The sequence below is a fragment of the Nakaseomyces bracarensis genome, assembly GCF_045282275.1.
Source record: "Nakaseomyces bracarensis strain CBM3 chromosome Unknown Scaff12_0, whole genome shotgun sequence".
Taxonomy (NCBI): domain Eukaryota; kingdom Fungi; phylum Ascomycota; class Saccharomycetes; order Saccharomycetales; family Saccharomycetaceae; genus Nakaseomyces; species Nakaseomyces bracarensis.
The window spans coordinates 1,129,163-1,149,451 of NW_027263958.1; the positions used below are offsets into that span (position 1 = coordinate 1,129,163).

The 20,289-nt window shown below is 37.2% G+C and overlaps 9 protein-coding genes across 9 annotated transcripts; 6 read left to right on the plus strand and 3 right to left on the minus strand.

The window, feature by feature from the left end:
• Positions 1-280: 280 nt before the first annotated feature.
• Positions 281-2,662, plus strand: AIM3 (Aim3p; the record flags this gene model as incomplete). The annotated part of the gene is made up of 1 exon (XM_071054055.1): positions 281-2,662. One exon carries the CDS (start codon positions 281-283, stop codon positions 2,660-2,662), a length of 2,382 nt encoding a protein of 793 aa, XP_070910467.1.
• Positions 2,663-3,073: 411 nt separating this feature from the next.
• On the plus strand, positions 3,074-4,423 carry ALG1 (chitobiosyldiphosphodolichol beta-1,4 mannosyltransferase; the record flags this gene model as incomplete). The annotated part of the gene is made up of 1 exon (XM_071054056.1): positions 3,074-4,423. The coding sequence occupies one exon, from the start codon at positions 3,074-3,076 to the stop codon at positions 4,421-4,423; it is 1,350 nt and encodes a 449-aa protein (XP_070910468.1).
• A 527-nt stretch (positions 4,424-4,950) lies between these two features.
• Positions 4,951-5,655, minus strand: YSA1 (ADP-ribose diphosphatase; the record flags this gene model as incomplete). Its single annotated transcript, XM_071054057.1, has 1 exon — positions 4,951-5,655. The coding sequence occupies one exon, from the start codon at positions 5,653-5,655 to the stop codon at positions 4,951-4,953; it is 705 nt and encodes a 234-aa protein (XP_070910469.1).
• Positions 5,656-6,024: 369 nt separating this feature from the next.
• On the plus strand, positions 6,025-6,294 carry SUS1 (Sus1p; the record flags this gene model as incomplete). Its single annotated transcript, XM_071054058.1, has 1 exon — positions 6,025-6,294. The coding sequence occupies one exon, from the start codon at positions 6,025-6,027 to the stop codon at positions 6,292-6,294; it is 270 nt and encodes an 89-aa protein (XP_070910470.1).
• A 1,220-nt stretch (positions 6,295-7,514) lies between these two features.
• On the plus strand, positions 7,515-9,962 carry RAD16 (DNA repair protein RAD16; the record flags this gene model as incomplete). Its single annotated transcript, XM_071054059.1, has 1 exon — positions 7,515-9,962. One exon carries the CDS (start codon positions 7,515-7,517, stop codon positions 9,960-9,962), a length of 2,448 nt encoding a protein of 815 aa, XP_070910471.1.
• Positions 9,963-10,060: 98 nt separating this feature from the next.
• Positions 10,061-14,236, minus strand: LYS2 (L-aminoadipate-semialdehyde dehydrogenase; the record flags this gene model as incomplete). The annotated part of the gene is made up of 1 exon (XM_071054060.1): positions 10,061-14,236. The coding sequence occupies one exon, from the start codon at positions 14,234-14,236 to the stop codon at positions 10,061-10,063; it is 4,176 nt and encodes a 1,391-aa protein (XP_070910472.1).
• A 1,177-nt stretch (positions 14,237-15,413) lies between these two features.
• On the plus strand, positions 15,414-16,790 carry RNJ42_03897 (translation elongation factor EF-1 alpha; the record flags this gene model as incomplete). Its single annotated transcript, XM_071054061.1, has 1 exon — positions 15,414-16,790. The coding sequence occupies one exon, from the start codon at positions 15,414-15,416 to the stop codon at positions 16,788-16,790; it is 1,377 nt and encodes a 458-aa protein (XP_070910473.1).
• A 374-nt stretch (positions 16,791-17,164) lies between these two features.
• DIB1 (U4/U6-U5 snRNP complex subunit DIB1) lies at positions 17,165-17,593 on the minus strand (the record flags this gene model as incomplete). The annotated part of the gene is made up of 1 exon (XM_071054062.1): positions 17,165-17,593. The coding sequence occupies one exon, from the start codon at positions 17,591-17,593 to the stop codon at positions 17,165-17,167; it is 429 nt and encodes a 142-aa protein (XP_070910474.1).
• A 716-nt stretch (positions 17,594-18,309) lies between these two features.
• MDM36 (Mdm36p) lies at positions 18,310-19,983 on the plus strand (the record flags this gene model as incomplete). The annotated part of the gene is made up of 1 exon (XM_071054063.1): positions 18,310-19,983. The coding sequence occupies one exon, from the start codon at positions 18,310-18,312 to the stop codon at positions 19,981-19,983; it is 1,674 nt and encodes a 557-aa protein (XP_070910475.1).
• Between the last annotated feature and the right edge of the window lie 306 nt (positions 19,984-20,289).

The following is a 20,289-nucleotide window of genomic DNA, read 5'->3' on the forward strand; positions in this document are numbered from 1 at the left end:
CACTGTTTTGACACATTTTTGAGCGTGTTCTACGGTACTTTCTAAGGGATTAACGGATTTAAAGGCCATTTAGTAAGCCTGGGACGGAAAAATGTTAATTAATTTTAAATATTCCTATGTAAAACAATGATCCCTTAACACCTAGGACTGAGATATACTTGTCATTAACTATAAAGCAAGGTTGTTATTCATTAAATATACAACAGTGAAACTACAGTTTTTTTGTTACAACAATTATTTATTCTATTCTAGCTCTGTACATAACTCACCCCTTTGTACTATGAGTGAATTCTGGAATAATAATAAAGACTCTATTAAGTCTGGGGTTTTGGCTGCCGGCAAGTATGGTTACCAAGGTACGAAATTTGTTGCCAAGACAGGTTATAAAGCTGGAAAATCTCAATATGATAAGAGCAAAGGTAAACGTGAAGGACGGGCAAGCGATGACAGCGACAACAGTGGGCATTCTACACCAAATGTTAATCTAAACTATCAGGATCCAACAAATTTTCCTCCACCGCCTACCAAACCGGGCCAATTACAATATCGAAGTACTAATACTAGTCTAGGGACAACTAATAACTCTAACTACTCACTTCCTCAACAGACACAACAACCTGAGCCAGTATTGAACCCTATATCGAGTGTCCCACCAAACCAACAATACGAACGAGCTATGATGCCGTTACCTTCGAATCCAAGTAGTGAACACCAGGGCCAACAGCAAGGGCTACCAAATACCCGACCACAACCGCAAATTCCTGCACAACAACAGCTACCAAATAATTCAATACAGCAGCAACAGTATGCACCACCTCCGCAAGAGCAGCAACAGTACGCGCCACCTACTTTACAGCAGCAACAATATGCCCCACCACCTGATCAGCAGCAATATATGTCCACACAGGTGCATTCAAACCAACAAAACATGCATTCAGAACAACAAAGCTTTGGTGAACGACCAATACAAAAACAAGGCTCTGGTCCGTATCAAAATTCCGGTTCCGCGCATTCTAGCACCCCTCATTTTGAAGTTAAACCGTTTGATCCCGATGACCCTGCCAACAAGCCCAAAATTGAGATACCACAAGTTGATGTTAATAATTTTGCACCACCACCTAGTCATCAGGATAGAACTACTCTTATCAGACCTAAGAAAATCACACCCGTGTCTTCAGGCAGTAGTACACCAGCTAATAAATCATCTGTGATTTCAAGGGAGGGGACTGGTCCTAAAAAAACTGATCCTAATAGATCAAGTAACCATATTAATTCAACTGAACAGCCTAGAGCGGCAATTGTCGGTAAATTCGATGATAAGATCGACGTAGGATTTGCGCCGCCGCCAAAACCATTCAAGAGGACAGAACTAAGACATTCTAATGAAAAAATTTCAATTGATCTGAACACTACTAAACCTGCTCCGCCTTATAACGCCCAAGGCGCAGAGGCAGCTCCCCCTCCTCCAGCAAGAGCACAAGACGAATCAACAACTAACAGGGATCAGTTAGAAGAACCTATCACGAATTCATCAATTGTTGGTGCCTATAAAGAAAATATAGAAATAGGATTTGCACCACCCCCAAAGCCCTTTAGAAGGAATGAATCGGGGTCAATCAACAACGGAAAAAATATTTCACCTGTACCTCCTACAGAAAAGAATACTAACGCTATACCTCCATCTTTACCTTCTAGAACAGGTAGGCCAAATACCACTAACTCAAAAAATGGCGCTAAAAATGAACCAGTACCAAGGGCCGCAATTGTTGGCCAATTTCATGAAACGGCTGTCAATTTTGCTCCTCCACCAAGGCCTTTTAGACGTACTGAAACCGATATAGAAAAAAGACAACCCTCTTCATTAAATTCAAGCGCTTCACCAGGGAATAGAGATGCAGCGATTAGTACCTCTGAAGCAACATCCTTTCAAACTGCAGAGCCACAAAGAGATACGACTACTAATACTGATGGTAAGAAAGGGGATATCAATGAAATGCCCCCTCCTCCAAAACCATTTAGAAAGAACGATGGACCCAGCCCCGTATCAAAATCTAACCCAGCTACTACAATGCAGCCAATAACCATGACTATACTTGATGATGAATATGATGATGAATATGATTTACAAAACGATAAGATTGAACCAATACAATCCTTTGACAAGACAGAGTTACTAGCTTCAATCAAAAATAAAAAGAAGCCAGCTCCAAAACCAGCACCCAAACCAAAAAATTTGTCATCAAATATTGATAAATCCTCAAGGGATCCTAATAATATGAAATCCAATTCTCCAACAGTTATTCCAAGACCTAATGAAAGCAACATGTTACCAATATCGTCTTTTCCTCCTCCTCCAAAACCTTTAAGAAGATCTACTAGAGAAGTTCGAGTAAATTCTGAAGAGGAGCCGAAGGGAATTGATAAAGGTCCTAAAAGCATAGATGACACGCCAAAAATTCATACAAACTCTAAGAAGCAGCCCCCTCCAATCGCACCGCGTAAGGCAAATAGTTCCGGGAAACCAGCCCCACCTGTACCTAGGAAGAAGGCCTCACTTGGAGATGGAGATGCAGAATCTAGCACCGACAGCGATGATAACCCTTTCTCGAAATATTTAAAAGATGCGGTACCAACAGAATCTGATAGGTTACACAAATCATGAGATATGACTAATGAAGGGATGTTATTTCTATATTTCTATTTACTTATATCTTCTTAATAAAATTTATTCAATTAAAATATCATTAAATCTATTCTTATCTAAGATTTACATTTGATGAGTTAATGTTCAAGTTGCTGTTCTTATTTGTTGGGCCAATGGGAAAGACCACCAAGAAAGAATTATTTTTATATATGATCTAATTTATATTATCTATAATTATTTTTTTTATATTATTTTTAAGATTTCAATTATTTTGGCCTTTACCAGCTTGTTCTATAAAAGCGAGAAAATACTGAAAGTCAGGTAATATTAAGAAATAAATATATGGGGTGCAGAGTAAATTAGTATTATTTTCTTACTTGCATTGATCGTGAATAGAGCGTAATCAACTATAATATCAATTGGTGAAGGATGTTTTTTCACATCTCATGGAAATGGGTCCTAACATTGGTGGTTACCTACATTTCCCTTCCGTTGCTTATCTATTACATTATACCATACATATTTTATGGAAATAAGTCTACGAAGAAGAGGATAATCATATATGTGTTGGGTGATTTAGGTCACTCCCCAAGAATTTGCTACCATGCGGCAAGCTTTAGCCAAAAGGGCTGGCAAGTCGAATTATGCGGATATGTTGAAGAAACCGTACCTAAGTTTATTTCAGAGGACCCTAACATCATTGTCCATGCGTTACCTATAATAAAAATTAAAGGAAATAAAAAATCGATTGTATTCCTAGCCAAAAAAGTATTGTCACAGGTATTAAATATTATTAAACAGCTTTGGGACTTAAGAGGAAGTAGTTATATTCTGATTCAAAATCCACCAAGTATTCCAATACTTCCAATTGCGGTACTTTTTAGACTTACTGGCTGTAAATTGATTATTGATTGGCATAACCTTGCCTATTCTATTATGCAACTAAAGTTTAGTGGTAAATTCTATCATCCACTGGTTCTTTCCTCGTACATGGTTGAATTTATTTTTAGTAGATTTGCTACTTATCATTTAACGGTTACTGAAGCGATGAAGGATTACTTAGTAAACAGTTTCCATATAAATAGCAAAAGATGCGTTGTTTTGTATGACAGACCCGCTCCTCAATTTAAACCAATTTCTAATACTGACTCTCGGAAAGATTTGTTAAAACAAGATTTCGTTAAAGATTTAATACCTACAGATTTTGACGTTTCTGCAGGAGACAAAATTATTGTAACTTCGACTTCATTCACCCCTGATGAAGATATTGGGGTGTTGATAGGAGCTTTGAAGATATATGACCATTCTTACCAAACATTAGATAAAACTCTACCGAAGATTCTTTGTTTCGTAACAGGGAAGGGTCCATTGAAGAAGCAATACGTAAAGGAAGTCGAGGAACATAATTGGCAACACGTATCTATTCGCTTTGTTTGGCTAACATCTGAAGACTACCCAAAACTATTGCAATTGTGTGATTATGGTGTTTCCTTACATACATCAAGTTCTGGTTTAGATCTTCCTATGAAAATCCTGGATATGTTTGGGTCAGGTCTTCCAGTCATTGCAATGAATTACCCAGTATTAGGGGAACTTGTTAAATATAATAAAAACGGACTAAAATTTTTAGATAGACGTGAACTACATGAATCACTTATTTTTGCAATGAAGGATGAGAATGTTTACAAGAAAGTCAAGCAAGGTGCATTGGAAGAGTCCAAGCATAGATGGTCTAGTAGCTGGGAACCTGCTATGAAAGAATTAAGGATCATAACGTAATATAGAAAATTTATAAAGTTTAATTATATGGCTCTTTGAAATAATGTAATTTATTAATATTTACAACATCGAGTTAATAAGTTTAACTCTTAACGAAAATATAATTTATCTATTAACTATGTCATAGCCCTGAAAATTAACTAGAACATCTAAAAGAATTATAATTTTAGGCACTATGGCCGAGTGGTTAAGGCGACAGACTTGAAATCTGTTGGGCTCTGCCCGCGCTGGTTCAAATCCTGCTGGTGTCGTTATTTTTTTTTTAATTCTTTTTGAATGACTAAAGGGGAATGCAAGGATGATATAAAATATAATATATGCTGTTATGTAGTTATGTGTTATATTTTCTATTATCTATATAATTAACATTATTATATATGTTATTATAGATTATTATATATGTTATTATAGATTATTATATATGTTATTATAGATTATTATATATGTTATTATAGATTATTATATATGTTATTATAGATTTTCCTAGATACTAATTGAAATTTTAAATACAGTTAGACATGTTTATTTTAGTTCAGGTTATATTGCCTAGCTAGTGTAATACCTTGAGCTACATTTTGTACACGAGCATCTAACTTGTACCCTTGTTTGTCCAGTTCAACCATTTTTTCTGGGAACTCTTTTAATGGAACATTGAAGCACTCTATGAATTCGTTGTCCTCCAATTCTGATTGAGGATTTTGATTTTCAGGTTTATTCATATCAATTTCTACAGTGACTAAGGAAAGATTAGTATTTGTGAATCCAGGATCATTAAAGATGACAGGACTGGCACCAATAATCTTACCAATGTAGCCCGTCTCCTCCTTTAGTTCTCTTAGAGCAGCGGTCTCGATATCCTCGTCAGCATCAATTAAGCCAGCTGGCATTTCAATGCATACACCTTCAACAGGAGGTCTGAATTGCTTTTGCAAAACAATTTCATCTGGCTTACCATCACCGTACTTCAAAATTGCAAGGATACCTATTCCGTCAACTTCACCAGTAGTTCTGGTCATACGGATAGCACTGTCCCATTCCCTTTCACCACCATTAGGATCCCTATACTTAATCTTCTCTAAACCAATCCATTTGCATGAACTGGTATCCTTAACTGCCTCCTTGCTAATAAGCTTGGCGTCCTCTGGTCTACCCTTAACTACCATTGTTGTATGTAATAACCGGAGATTCGAAAGTTTGAACTGATTTTTGCTTCGGAAACAACTATTTAGCATATGAAACCAAAGTAATTGATTAATAATTAATATATTATCGGTAGTTAAAATATAATCATTATTAATTACAGGTTTAAATTTGCCAAACCCCCAGTTTTACGTCATTTTTATTTATTTTCCTTCTATTACCACAGAACCACCCGTAGCATTATTTTATTACGTGCTAAAATTTTTTCTTCTTAGCTTAATTTATTCAATAGCCGAAACTCGATGCTCTCGAAGTTGTTCAGTGCCATAGAGTATCACTATAATGAAGAGCCAACATATTATATTTATTGATTGCTTTTCGATCTGGATCTTGTTTTTAATTTTATAGTGGGAAAGACATTGAAGAGGAGAGTTTAAACCATTTGGTAATAGCTTAATTAGATGACGGTATCTTCTGGGTCAGCACAGAGTCTAAGGGCTGAGATCCAGCAATGTTTAGTCGAATCGGGAAACTTTGAGACTATATCCAATGAACTGACAGAAAGGTTATTGAAGGATGGATGGTTTGATGAGGTTAAGAATTTGACCAAAGAGCAGATAATGAAGGAGGACAATACAAATTTTACAAGCGTGATGGCCAGAGTTGAACCACAAGCAATTGGTATGTTTTTTTTTGGTTTTTTTGTTGTTGTTTTGATTAACCCCATTTAATGGCACCTTTTTTTTTATTTTTTCTTCCTTTACACTTACTAACTTATATTTAATATTTCATTAAAGAGTTTCTGGTAGGGCAGAATGACTCTTGACGAATGAATATATCTAAAAAGACCTAATACAACAATCTACTAAAGACGCTATTATGCAAAAGATAATGAAGTTTCTGGATGAGGTGGTCGATACCGAATAGGAGTACTAATGTGGTCACTAGGGGAAAAGGGAAGAGTCTGTAATAATAATAGTAATAATAATAACAATAATAATATATCATGATTTTTGGAGACCAGCCTAATAATAATGATATACGGAATGATTATGTGTACACCTGGATCTACAAATTTTAATTTATGTGCTTTTCTTTATGTTTTTTTGTTTTTGTAGAGCTATCTAAAGAGTCCACTTATAGCAAAGAAATATATGAATTGAGATTGAACTAGTTTAGCAAATATATGGAATTTTCGTATAGGTATGGGTAACACATTACAGTTTACTACTTGAAATTATACAATAAATGGAATTTACCGGCCTACGGTAACCAGTACTCTCATCAACATATTTCAACATTTATGAATTCAACATATCCTTTCTTAAGCAGATCAATAATAGATTTAAACTATTCTATGCTGTCTAGCAATCACCTTATATAGAACAAAAAATGTCAGTACTACTCGATTATTGTAGCCTATCCTTCCTGAGAAAAAAAAAATTAGACCTAATATTTATAGTGTTTTATAATTTATAAAATAGTATTTCTCAAGAATATGACGTAAAATATAAATTTATCTCTAATAGTACTCTTGATTTACAGAACATGACTACTTTAACGTCGAGGATTCACAGATAACCCCGTAGTATGCTGCAGCTAGGTGATCTACGTTTTTGTTTCTTTCTTTTTTTTATCGCTCTTTTAGAAAATTTTCAGGGTCCACAGAAAGTGGCTAATGCTCCTTGCGATGAGCTTCACTGAAAAAAAAAATTAGAGTTTTGCATAATCATCATTCTTGGCTATGATATATAAGGTTTTGCATTTCTGGATAACTGATATCTTTTACTATTTTATTAGTAGGTGACAACCAATAGCACTAGGCTGAGGTGTTTTTGAGTTAAAAAAAAATAAAACTACTTGTGTTATAAATATAACAGTCACATTTAATTTAGGTATTTTTTTTTCAAGTAGTCTCAGTGGCGAATCATCAGTAAATATAATTTTAGTCATGGAAGGTGGATTTATTAGGAGAACTAGGAGTAAAACTGGGAGAGCTCGTAAGGCAAATGTCAGCTATGTTGAGATAAGCTCTGAGGATGAACAGGATACATTGACGGGCAGTGGTTCGGTGAATTCTCGTGAAAGTACATACGTAGGTACCAGCGTAGAAGATCCGATCGATCTTGATTATGATGAAGGTAGTGACGAATTTGTTGATGCTCTTCAAGAGGTTCCAATAAAGAAGGAGTCAGGTAGAAAAAGAACAAGAAGGATAACGCCCAATCTTATTGTTGATTTATCAAAGTTAGAGGTTGATGCAAATGGGCTTGCAGTTATGAAAAGAGAGGATGATAATAAGGTTAATGGTGTTCTAATAAAGGACGAAAACCCAGACATCAAAGAGGAACAGCTTGGTGGTTCTGATGATGATGAGCCATTAGCAAAGAAGCATAAGACAACGAAACGGAAAACAAGGAAAAAGAAAGAACCTAAGGTCAAACTAACACCTTATCAGAGAACCACACTCCGACTTTTTGAACACCATCCAGAACTGGCTAACGTTTTCCCAGAATTACAGAATTCTCCAGAATATGTACCTCACAGAACTGAACAACCATCTGATATGAGTATTAAACTTCTACCATTTCAACTGGAGGGATTGCATTGGCTTTTACAACAGGAGAATAGTAAATATAACGGTGGTGTTCTTGCTGACGAAATGGGTATGGGTAAAACTATTCAAACCATAGCCTTATTGATGCATGATAGAACGAAGAGACCTTCTTTAGTGGTGGCGCCGACAGTTGCGTTAATGCAATGGAAGAACGAAATAGAACAGCACGCTAATGGAAAGCTAACAACTTACATCTATCATGGAGCCTCGAGGACAGTTGATATTCATGCTTTGAAGGAAATTGATGTAATTCTAACAACATATTCTGTGCTCGAATCTGTTTACCGGAAACAGAATTATGGGTTTAGGAGGAAAAATGGATTAGTTAAGGAAAAGTCGCTATTACATAGTATTGATTTTTACCGCGCTATATTGGATGAAGCCCACAATATCAAAGATAGGACTAGCAATACTTCCAGAGCTGTTAATGCGTTAAAGACAAAGAAAAGATGGTGTTTATCTGGTACACCACTACAAAATAGGATTGGTGAAATGTACTCTTTAATAAGGTTTTTAGATATTGATCCATTTGCAAAATATTTCTGTACTAAATGTGAATGTGCCTCTAAAGACTGGAAATTTTCTGATCGTATGCACTGTGATACATGTGGACATGTTTTAATGCAGCACACAAACTTTTTCAACCATTTCATGCTAAAGAATATTCAGAAATTTGGTGTTGAAGGACCAGGATTAGAGTCATTCAATAATATCCAAACTTTACTAAAAAATGTAATGCTAAGAAGAACCAAGGTTGAGAGGGCTGATGATTTAGGGTTGCCACCGAGAGTAGTGACTGTTCGAAAAGATTTTTTTAGTGAGGAAGAAAAGGATCTCTATAGGAGTTTATACACTGACTCTCAACGGAAGTACAACTCCTTCGTTGAAAAGGGTGTTGTTCTTAATAATTACGCAAATATTTTCTCCTTAATTACAAGGATGAGACAATTAGCTGATCATCCTGATCTGGTGCTAAAAAGGTTTCATGCAGAAAATGAGGCTGGTGTCATCATTTGTCAATTATGTAATGATGAAGCTGAAGAACCCATTGAATCAAAGTGTCACCATCGGTTTTGTAGATTATGCATAAAGGAATATGTTGAATCTTTTATCGAATCCTCTGGTTCAAATTTAACTTGTCCAGTATGTCATATTGGGTTGAGTATTGATCTATCTCAACCTTCTCTGGAGGTGGATTTGGAATCTTTTAAAAAACAAAGTATTGTTAGTCGATTAAATATGAAAGGAACATGGAAATCGTCAACAAAGATTGAAGCATTAGTTGAAGAACTTTATAAACTAAGAAGTCCAGTTAAAACCATAAAATCGATTGTATTTTCTCAGTTTACCAGTATGCTTGATTTGGTTGAATGGAGACTGAAACGTGCTGGTTTTCAAACCGTAAAATTACAAGGTAGTATGTCTCCTACACAAAGAGATCAAACCATCAAATACTTTATGGATAATATTGAGTGTGAGGTTTTTCTGGTAAGTTTGAAGGCAGGTGGTGTTGCCTTAAATTTATGTGAAGCGTCACAGGTTTTTATTTTAGATCCATGGTGGAATCCTAGTGTGGAATGGCAAAGTGGTGATAGAGTACATAGAATTGGTCAATTTAGGCCTGTGAAAATAACTAGATTTTGCATTGAGGATAGCATCGAAGCAAGAATTATTGAATTGCAGGAAAAGAAAGCAAATATGATTCACGCCACAATCAATCAAGATGAAGCGGCTATAAGTAGACTGACGCCGGCAGATTTACAATTTCTTTTCAATAATTAGTTTTAATTAGTTAATGTTACATTGGATAGATAGAAAGACCTTATTGGTGTATTATTATTATTATTATTATTTTATAAAATATTACTTGACTAATATAATTAATTAGTTGCAGCACTTGAACGGGCCCCAGCGCCTTCAGATACCAGTTTTTTCTGTGTTTCAGAGATCTCGATTTGTGGTAGATCTAGTTCCCCTTTCTTAGGAGGAGCTGGGATGAAGTTAACTTCATTTAAGAAAGATATGTATATACCAATTTGGGATGAAGTGGCACCCATACCTTTTGATCTATCATCCTGAGCCCATGCGATGTCACATTTCAATGAACGTACTGCATTTGCATCATCCAACTCAGGAGCCTTGGTAGAGTCCTCTAAATCACCTAATACCATATGTAGAAGTGGGTATAAGGCATTATCTTCATTTCTCTCGATCACTGCTTCTTCTAAAGTAGTTTTCCATGATTCATAATCCTGAATCTCCACATTATAACCATATTTCTTCAGTTCATATAGATAATCCTTGAAAACGATACGTGGGTGTGCGTTAACATGGGCAACAAGTAAATCTTCGTTACTTGGTGGATTGATCGAAGAAGCAACAACAACTCTTGCAACTTGATCAACAGGTACCATATTAACAGTGTTTTCAATAGCAGGTATCTTACCCAATTGGACTGAACTCTTCAAAAATCTTAACAAGAAATCATCAGTGTTTGATGAACCGTTCTTAGAAGCACCAGTAACATAACCAGGTCTGATTATGGTACCTCTTAAACCTCTTTTACCTGCTTCTCTTATAATATGTTCAGCTACCCATTTCGACTGACCGTAACCTCCAGTTAAGCCTACAGCAGATCCCAATAAATCATCACTTTCTAAAAGACCAGTCTTTCCAGATTGTACCAATTTATCAGATAACTCAAAATAGTGCGGAGTGTCAAGAACAGAAGTAGAAGAAACGAAGTTAAATAACTTTGGTTTCCCGGTAAGAGCCAAATTCATCACATTGATTGTAGATGTAACATTAGCGTTTCTCAGTTTAGCATAAGGATATACCCAGTGAACCAAAGCACCATTATGGATTATAATATCGATATCTGATGATAATTTCTTCCAGCCGTCTACACCTAAGCCGAAGTCAGACTTAGTTAAATCCCCGATAACAATTTCAATTGATTTTTCATACTTAGATTTCCATGTTCCATATATAGTACCAGCTTTCTTGACTCTTTCAAGGCCGCTTGCATTATCTTTTGCCCTTACGTGAGCAAATACTTTAAAGTTAACATTTGGCAGCTCACGGTCCAAAATATCAGATAATATAAAAGAACCTAAGAAACCAGTTACACCTGTCACAAAAACATTGATTGTAGACTGTTCCACAGTAGATGGATTCCCCAAACCATTTCTAGAAGGATAGGATGATGGCAAGTGTTTGATCAAATCTTCTGCATCTTTAGCGTATTCGGCAGTTAATGCAGTACTTTGTTCCTCAGTTTCATTAGAAGTAGATTTCAATCTTTTAATTTCAGCTGCAAATTGCTTGATGGATGGATACTTAAAGATAGTACCCAAAGGTATGTCAACATTGAGTTCTTTTTTAACAGTGAAAATCATCTTGGTAGCCAATATAGAATGACCACCCAAATCAAAGAATGAATCGTCAGAGCTAACAGTTGTAGGTGTAGTTGGTAGACATTCTAACCAGATGCGTAAGATTTCTTGTTCTTCTGGAGTGAAGTCAGGGTTATTTGTATCAACGCTACTATTTTGAGACACCAAATCGAGCTGCTTTGCTGATGGATATTGAAGTTTTGGCTTATCAACCTTACCATTAGGATTTAAAGGTAAAACTGGTAAGATGATGATTAGTGATGGTATGGCATAACTAGCTAGTCTTTTTTTCAAAAACTTTTTAATATCAGCGATTAGAGGACTATAGGTAATCAATCCATTCACAATAACGTCGTCTTTAACTGTAGCAGGTGCTTCAGTCTGATATTGATTCAATTCTGGGATATCAAATCTAGGTACCATAAAGGTAACTAAGGATTTTTCACCTTCTAAGTTGTTCCTTACTAATGTGACATTTTCTCTTACCAATGGGTATTGTGAAATATGTGTGTCAATTTCACCTAGTTCGATTCTAAATCCACGAATCTTCACTTGATCATCAGCTCTACCACAACATTCACAGTCACCGCTAGGCAAGTAACGGCCTAGATCACCAGTTCTATATAGTCTATCTCTTGGTCCATACCAAAATTCCCTCCATGGTTCGCCTGAATCCTTATCTAATGACTTCCAGTGATCTTCATCAAAATACCAATTGGTTACAAATTTTTCCTTGTTTAAATCCGGTAGACCTCTGTATCCTTCCGCTAGACCACCAGCACGAACATAAATTTCACCTACTTCACCTACACCACATATCTGGGATCTGTCATTTCTGTTAACAACCAAAAGCTGTACATTTTTCATACCTTTACCGGCAGGCATGACATCCTTTAACTTCTTCAAAAAGTGAGGATCAGAAGATCTTGATTTGACTTCGAAGTAAGAAACGGCACGTTGTGTTTCTGTAGTACCATACATATTTACAATGTTACAATTCTCAGCCAATGTTTGTAATCTTAAACAATCACGTTTAGTTAAAATATCACCAACGAAGAATGCATGATGAAGATCTGGGAATGGAGTAGTTGCTTGTGCTGTTAATAGTTGACCCATAGCTGGAGTCAAATGAGTCACCGTACAGCCATACTTACCCATCCACTCCGCTAGTCTACCTGGGGTACCAATGTCATCTTGTGTTGGAACATATAGTTGAGCCCCCAAGAATAGTGGAGTGAACATATCTCTCTGAATTGGATCATGAGCAATACCACTTAGCATAGTGAATTTGTCCTTTTCTGACAGATTGAATTGTTTGGCCATCCAACTAAAGTAATAAGCTAGGGAGAAGTGTCTACCTAGGACACCCTTAGGGATACCTTCAGAACCGGAGGTAAAAGACAAAGTTGGATTCGAGTCCGGTCCAACTACCACACCTGTTCTAGTATCTTTTAGATTGAAGAAAGGCTTAAACACATCGTCACTTGTTCCTGGTAACACACCACCTTCAACGTTACCATTCTCCTGTATTGCAATGGATGGAACACGAGAAATGACATCTAATTCGTTAACGATGTAATCTTCTACCAATTGGTCTAATTGACCAGCGGCTCTGATAACAATTAAGCCCTTTGGCTTAGCAACATCCAAGTAAACGGTTTGTCTAGCAGGTGGGTATGCTGGATCGATAACGGAAAATGTGGCACCTGCCTTTAAGACACCCATAACACATACCATTAGGTCTACACCACGGGATGAATAGATCATTACGACATCGCCTCTTTTAATGCCAGTGTTTATTAGGTAGTGAGCTACGACATTGGAAGCCTGGTTTATGTCCTTGTAAGTAAAAGTACGGGAAACTTCACTGTTCATTGGTGGTGTCTCAACGACACAAGTCCTTTCTGGGAACTTATCGGCATTATCCTGGAAGATGTCATGGATGCAACCAACGAACCCTGACCAATCCAGATTTCTGGTAGGATCAGGAAGTATGCCTGTGGAGGACTGAGTCAGCAACGACACTTTTGTAAAGCAGACGGATGGATCCTCAATCACTGAACTAATGAACTGTGTCAATTGGTCAGCTAGTATCTTGATCCGCTCAGAGGTGTATAATAGAGAGTTGTATGCGATAGAGATAGTATCCTGATCCTCTAGCTGTAAAGCGATATCTAATGGACTGTATTTGTATTGTCCTATGGAGAAAGGACGGGTTTCAGTACCTTTGGTACCGATATGTACACACCCGATCCTGAATAACTGTGGTGGTCTCTCTAGACCAGATTCCTGAGCTATATGTTCACTGAGCTTGTCAAAATCGTCACAACCGTCCACAGCACTCAATTCATCCAATTGTTGTACTATGACGTTGTACAGTTCCTGGAAACTCCACGTAGGGACGATGGTAAACCTCAGCACTTTATTTCCTGAGATATACAGCACGATATCGTCATCACCGGAGACCCTGTATACCAGACTGCTCCAAACGGCGAGAACAAGAGCGTAGTTGTTGTCACGGTTGTTAGAATGTGGTAGACTCAATTGCGGCAAAGAGACACTTAGGGACTCCTCGACTAATAATGGTTCTGTATGTGGACGTAAGTAATCATGTGGCCAAACGGACAAGGTAGGGTTGTCTAACCTTTGAGACCAAGACATAGTATATTATTATTATTTAATCAAAGCTTTTGCTTGCTTTTTTTAAATTTTTATTTAAAAACTATTTTTAAAATAAGCAACAATTTATTTTGATAACTTCATTGTGATAATTTAGAGTACTTATATAATAATGAATTTGAAAGTATTACAAGGGCCCATGAAGCAATTGAGTCATGAAAAAACATGTGACCCATTATAATTCATTCCAAACCCGATGGCTTAAAAAGTAATTCCGATGGCTTTTCCAAAGAGAAGAGTATCACACACAGCATATCACAGTAGTATCACACACATTAGTAGCATCACACACACAGCTAATCACAGGAGTATCACACACATTTAGTACTTTTATCACCATTAAACCATACTATATAGCAATTACAAGCAATTACAAGCAATCTCTGCAGGCCGGAATTTTTCTTCGCAAGTTTTGAACTTGAAGAAAATTCCCGTCGGAAAAAAAAGAAGACAGTTGTTACAGTATACGGTTATACGAGGTAAAGCAGGTGACTAGTATGGAGTATTAATTTGTGACTGCACACCTGTACATCCTGTACATCCGTTCACCCACGTATATTTAATTCTTTTTTTCTCTTTCCCCAAAAACAACTTAAAAGAAAAGGAAAAATGAAAGAAAAAAAAAACACTGAATCCAGAAAATTGTTGCCTGATTTCATTGTTCCGTATATCAGAAACCCGCAGGGTGGGGAGGATATCAGCAGCACAGAAAACAAAAAAAAAAGAAAGGAAATACTCACTACGGCAGTTTATGTGAGCAAAACATAGATAACAGTTAAAGAAGTATAAAGAAAGAAAAAAAGAGGAGGCAGGGTCCATTGATTTTATTTGGTGCGTACGTTTCTGTGCAATAGATACCTTTTTTTCATATTAGTTGTAGGTTCCTAATTTCTTTAATAGTGTCGTACAAAGTGTTAATTTCCAACAAAAAAAAAATTTTTTTTTAAATTTTTTTTTTTTCCATGTTCTAGTTACAGTTGCCAAATTCCAAAATTCTTAAACTGATATAAAGGACCCAATGGAACTAGGAAAAATAAAAAATTAATAATTATAAAAAAAAAATTTCTTTCAATTCGTATCTTTCTATTTTCTTCTTCTTATCTTTTTTTTTAAATTCTGTTCTTAATCATAGTACAGCACAAAACAACAGTAATTAACAATGGGTAAGGACAAGCAACACGTTAACGTCGTCGTTATTGGTCACGTCGATTCTGGTAAGTCTACTACTACCGGTCACTTGATTTACAAGTGTGGTGGTATTGACAAGAGAACCATCGAAAAGTTTGAGAAGGAAGCCGCCGAATTGGGTAAGGGTTCTTTCAAGTACGCTTGGGTTTTGGACAAGTTGAAGGCTGAAAGAGAGAGAGGTATCACTATCGATATCGCTTTGTGGAAGTTCGAGACTCCAAAGTACCACGTTACTGTTATCGATGCTCCAGGTCACAGAGATTTCATCAAGAACATGATTACTGGTACTTCTCAAGCTGACTGTGCTATCTTGATTATCGCTGGTGGTGTCGGTGAATTCGAAGCCGGTATCTCCAAGGACGGTCAAACCAGAGAGCACGCTCTATTGGCTTACACTCTAGGTGTTAGACAATTGATTGTTGCTGTCAACAAGATGGACTCCGTCAAGTGGGACGAATCCAGATTCCAAGAAATCTGCAAGGAAACCGCTAACTTCATCAAGAAGGTCGGTTACAACCCAAAGACTGTTCCATTCGTCCCAATTTCTGGTTGGAACGGTGACAACATGATTGAAGCCACCACCAACGCTAACTGGTACAAGGGCTGGGAAAAGGAAACCAAGTCTGGTGTCGTCAAGGGTAAGACCTTGTTGGAAGCCATTGACGCTATTGAACCACCTTCCAGACCAACTGACAAGCCATTGAGATTGCCATTGCAAGATGTCTACAAGATCGGTGGTATCGGTACGGTGCCAGTCGGTAGAGTTGAAACCGGTGTCATCAAGCCAGGTATGGTTGTTACCTTCGCCCCAGCTGGTGTTACCACTGAAGTCAAGTCCGTTGAAATGCACCACGAACAATTGACTGAAGGTTTGCCAGGTGACAACGTTGGTTTCAACGTTAAGAACGTTTCCGTCAAGGAAATCAGAAGAGGTAACGTCTGTGGTGACTCCAAGAACGACCCACCAATGGCCGCTGCTTCTTTCAACGCCACCGTCATTGTCTTGAACCACCCAGGTCAAATCTCTGCTGGTTACTCTCCAGTTTTGGATTGTCACACCGCCCACATCGCTTGTAGATTCGACGAATTGTTGGAAAAGAACGACAGAAGATCCGGTAAGAAGTTGGAAGACTCTCCAAAGTTCTTGAAGTCCGGTGACGCTGCTTTGGTTAAGTTCGTTCCATCCAAGCCAATGTGTGTTGAAGCTTTCGCTGACTACCCACCATTGGGTAGATTCGCTGTCAGAGACATGAGACAAACTGTCGCTGTCGGTGTTATCAAGTCTGTCGAAAAGACCGACAAGGCTGGTAAGGTCACCAAGGCTGCTCAAAAGGCTGCTAAGAAATAAACTGCTTAAACATAAAATTAATTTACAAATTTTTTTTATTTTACGCTTTTATTTCTTTGTATTTACATAAAAAATCACATCTCTTTTAGACTGTTCTTTTAATATAATATTATTAAAAACCATTACATAATATTGAAGGATTCCGTCTTCTTAATTTTAAATAGCTTTTTTTTAATAAAAATATTCACAAAAAAAATACACAGCTATGGTAGAGACTATATTCAAAAATGTCAGGCAGAACTGTACTAGAGCAATTCTATTTGTATCATTTAAGACGATATTTTACAAAATGAGTAGTTTGGCATAATATTACAAAATTTGGTTTAGAATTCTTATATTAAAGTATATTTTTGTAACTGAAAGGGAACGATTGTCTACTCTGGCGGTCTCTTGTGATTATAGTCATATGGCGAAACGACCATACCCTTATTCTTTCTTGCGCCCCGGAATATCGTCTCCATTATATCTATCAACTCCTGTTCGTCATCTACCAGGAAATTGAGCTTGTTGTTATTCCCTGTCCCGAAATCGCACATCATGTGTTTATTCTTGTAGAAGAACATGAGGCACATCGGGTCCGTCAACTCATACATCTCATTGAAGTCGGGCACTTCGTCAATATCGCAAAGGTATATCGCCACGAAGTTCCGCACCTTTTCGGCTACCTGGTACAACATCTCATCCATCAACATGCACTCCCGCGTCCTCCCAAACCGTATCACAACAAGCCTCTCCTCTTCACTGACAATCGCCTGATCAACATGCCACCCGCTCCGCAAATTCGGAAGAAAAACACTACCCATTATTAAAAATATCCTTCTTAAATAGCCAAAATACTATAAGGTTAGTAATAATAAATAAAAGGAGTACTAGTATTGACATAACAATAATATATCTCTTGCAATTAAAACATTTTAGCTTGCGATGCCCTTTCTACTACCTAATCATTAAAAAAAAAAAATAAGAAAAAACCCTACAAAACAATACCCTAACAAACCCTAACCACGTGTAAATACGTTACATATGATCAAAACATCAACCCTACTGTAACCCTAAAAAGAATTACCAACCCTAAAAAGAAGAATGTTTAAAACCTAGGCACGTGAATTGTACGTAACATATGAGAAGCAGATGAAAAAAAAAAAGATTTGTGTTTGTTGATTGGTCGGCAAAGCACGTTGTGCGGCATTATCTGTGCGGAATTATAAAGTAAAAGAAAAGTTTAGCTGCTGTTATTACTTCGAAGAAAAGTGAGGATATTACGTGCGGGGATTTCTTAGTTGCCCTTTGTTATTTCTCTAGCTTTTTTAAACAATGAAATAATTTTTTTTCTTATAGGCTCTCTCATACTGTAAGGGAAAACATATTTTAGTTAATTAGATCTTACCATTTCATTGTTCTTATCTTATATAATGGGGGAGAACAATGGGGATTAAGGGTAAAAGCTATTATATTGTAAATACATTAGTGGTACATTAGTGGAACTCTGTTAAAAACAAAAAAAAACAGGTTTAGTTTTATGGATCCTATAATATCTCGATTTAAGGAGTTGGATGTTGGAAGTTTGGGGGATGATGAAGGAAGGGAGAGTAAAGTCAATGTAGTGCGGGAGGTAATGGATGAGCAGATGCTCGATGGAGACGTGTTGCGGATGTGTGAGACAGCTGTGCAGAGCTATAGTGATTTGTTGAAGTTGGAGTTTGTGACGACGCGGTCCTGGTATGTGACGGCGCTGTATGACAGCGTGCTGATACGGTTTGGGATGAAGCTGGAAGGGGCGAAGACGATAATGGCTGTGCGTGGTGAAGAATTCTACAAAGATCTGGCGTTGAAGAGTATAAAGAAGTGCGATAAGTCCGCTGTGGGGCTCGAGTCGCTCGTGGATCAAGTTGGCTCGGTACGGGATTTCATCTCGGAGGCCACGGGAAACCTCGAGAACTTGGAACCCCTGGTGTCAGACTCGTATACACTACTATTTGAGCTGTGGGTGGTGACTAACAGGGAGATACGGCACTTTCAGAAGGTCATAGCCGGGATATTCATGAGATCGAAGCTGCTGTTAATTGACCATGAATTGACAAGGATCAAAGAGTCTGTACACCAATCAAAAGACAAGGAAAACGCAGATAAACTAGAATCAACGATTGTCTCCTACAGATCTTTTCTTAAAATATTCCTGGCGCAATTGCAGGATGCGGAAGCTACCTCGACCACTGAAAGTAACCAAGATGCGTTCGATGAGTGTCTACGTGTTTTCTTCGATATAGAATCGATGTTCCAGGCGCTCAATTTCAACTGGTTAAACAAAGAAAACCGCCAATTAAAAGAGATGAACAAGGCCCTCGAAGAAAGTACTTCTTCACTGCCGACAATTGACGAAGCCACAGAGACCGGAGCTATGACAAGCTTTGTAGATGAGTACCTAGAACATCCCAATGACATGCCATTCCAACAGGTGCCATCTACTGCTAACCACGGAAAGAGTAGCTCTACGAGTTCATCCATATCGTCCGCCTCTTCGTCATACACTTTCTCCCCTGTTACTAAATCCTATCACAGCCTGTCAACATCTAGCTACGACGACAATAGTCCTTATCTAGACTATAATAGCCTCTCAAGTAAGGAAAGACTCGATTCAGGACTCAAACACTTCACAGCATCGTCGACAACTATTCAGAATCCAGAACCTAGAGACCAAAAGTTTAACACACAAAACTTGGATGACGATAGTGGTTCTGAAACGTATCTATTAATGGAAAAGACAAATCTATCTAAGGAGTTACCTAAGCTACTAAATGCCTTCAATAATGCTAAAAGATTGGAGCAGGAGTTAAAGTCTGCTGCATCCGCTACTACTAATTCAAACGATTCCTCCGAGGAAAACCTTAGAGAGTCCTCAACAAATTCTCGGGAATCATCAACAGATCCAAGCTCTAACGAAAACTCACTATCGAAATCCCAAATACTCTCAAATTCTATGCTACAGAACAACCTACTAGATAAGAAGAAGGAAGATCTAAAACATAATATGGACTTTTGGTTCAATCCTAAACGTGCTCCAAATCTACCGTCAGGTTACAATAACCCGTTGTTTTCAAAATTGAGTACTAACCAGGCCCAACAACATACCGGTTTCAAGAGTAATTTCCTGAATAACTTATATGGATTGAACCAAACATACGAAAAGAAATGAACGTTTTCTATTTATTATATTTCAATTTTTTATTTTTATCGTTTTTTGTGTTTCACCCACCATCAATCTTCCCTTGTGATACAGCACCTCTCCTGTCCTGTCATGAAAGGATGGATTTTTTCCTTTAATTCTATTTTATGGTACTTTTTATTATATATTCTTTTCAATCGTCATTAATTCAAGATAAACCTATTTTTGTTTGTTTAAGTTACGAGGTCTGTTTGTCAAGCCTTTAATTTTTTCAGTTTTCTTTAGAGATATTTATATATGTTTTACAGAGAAGAAAGGAATATAATCCTATTTATA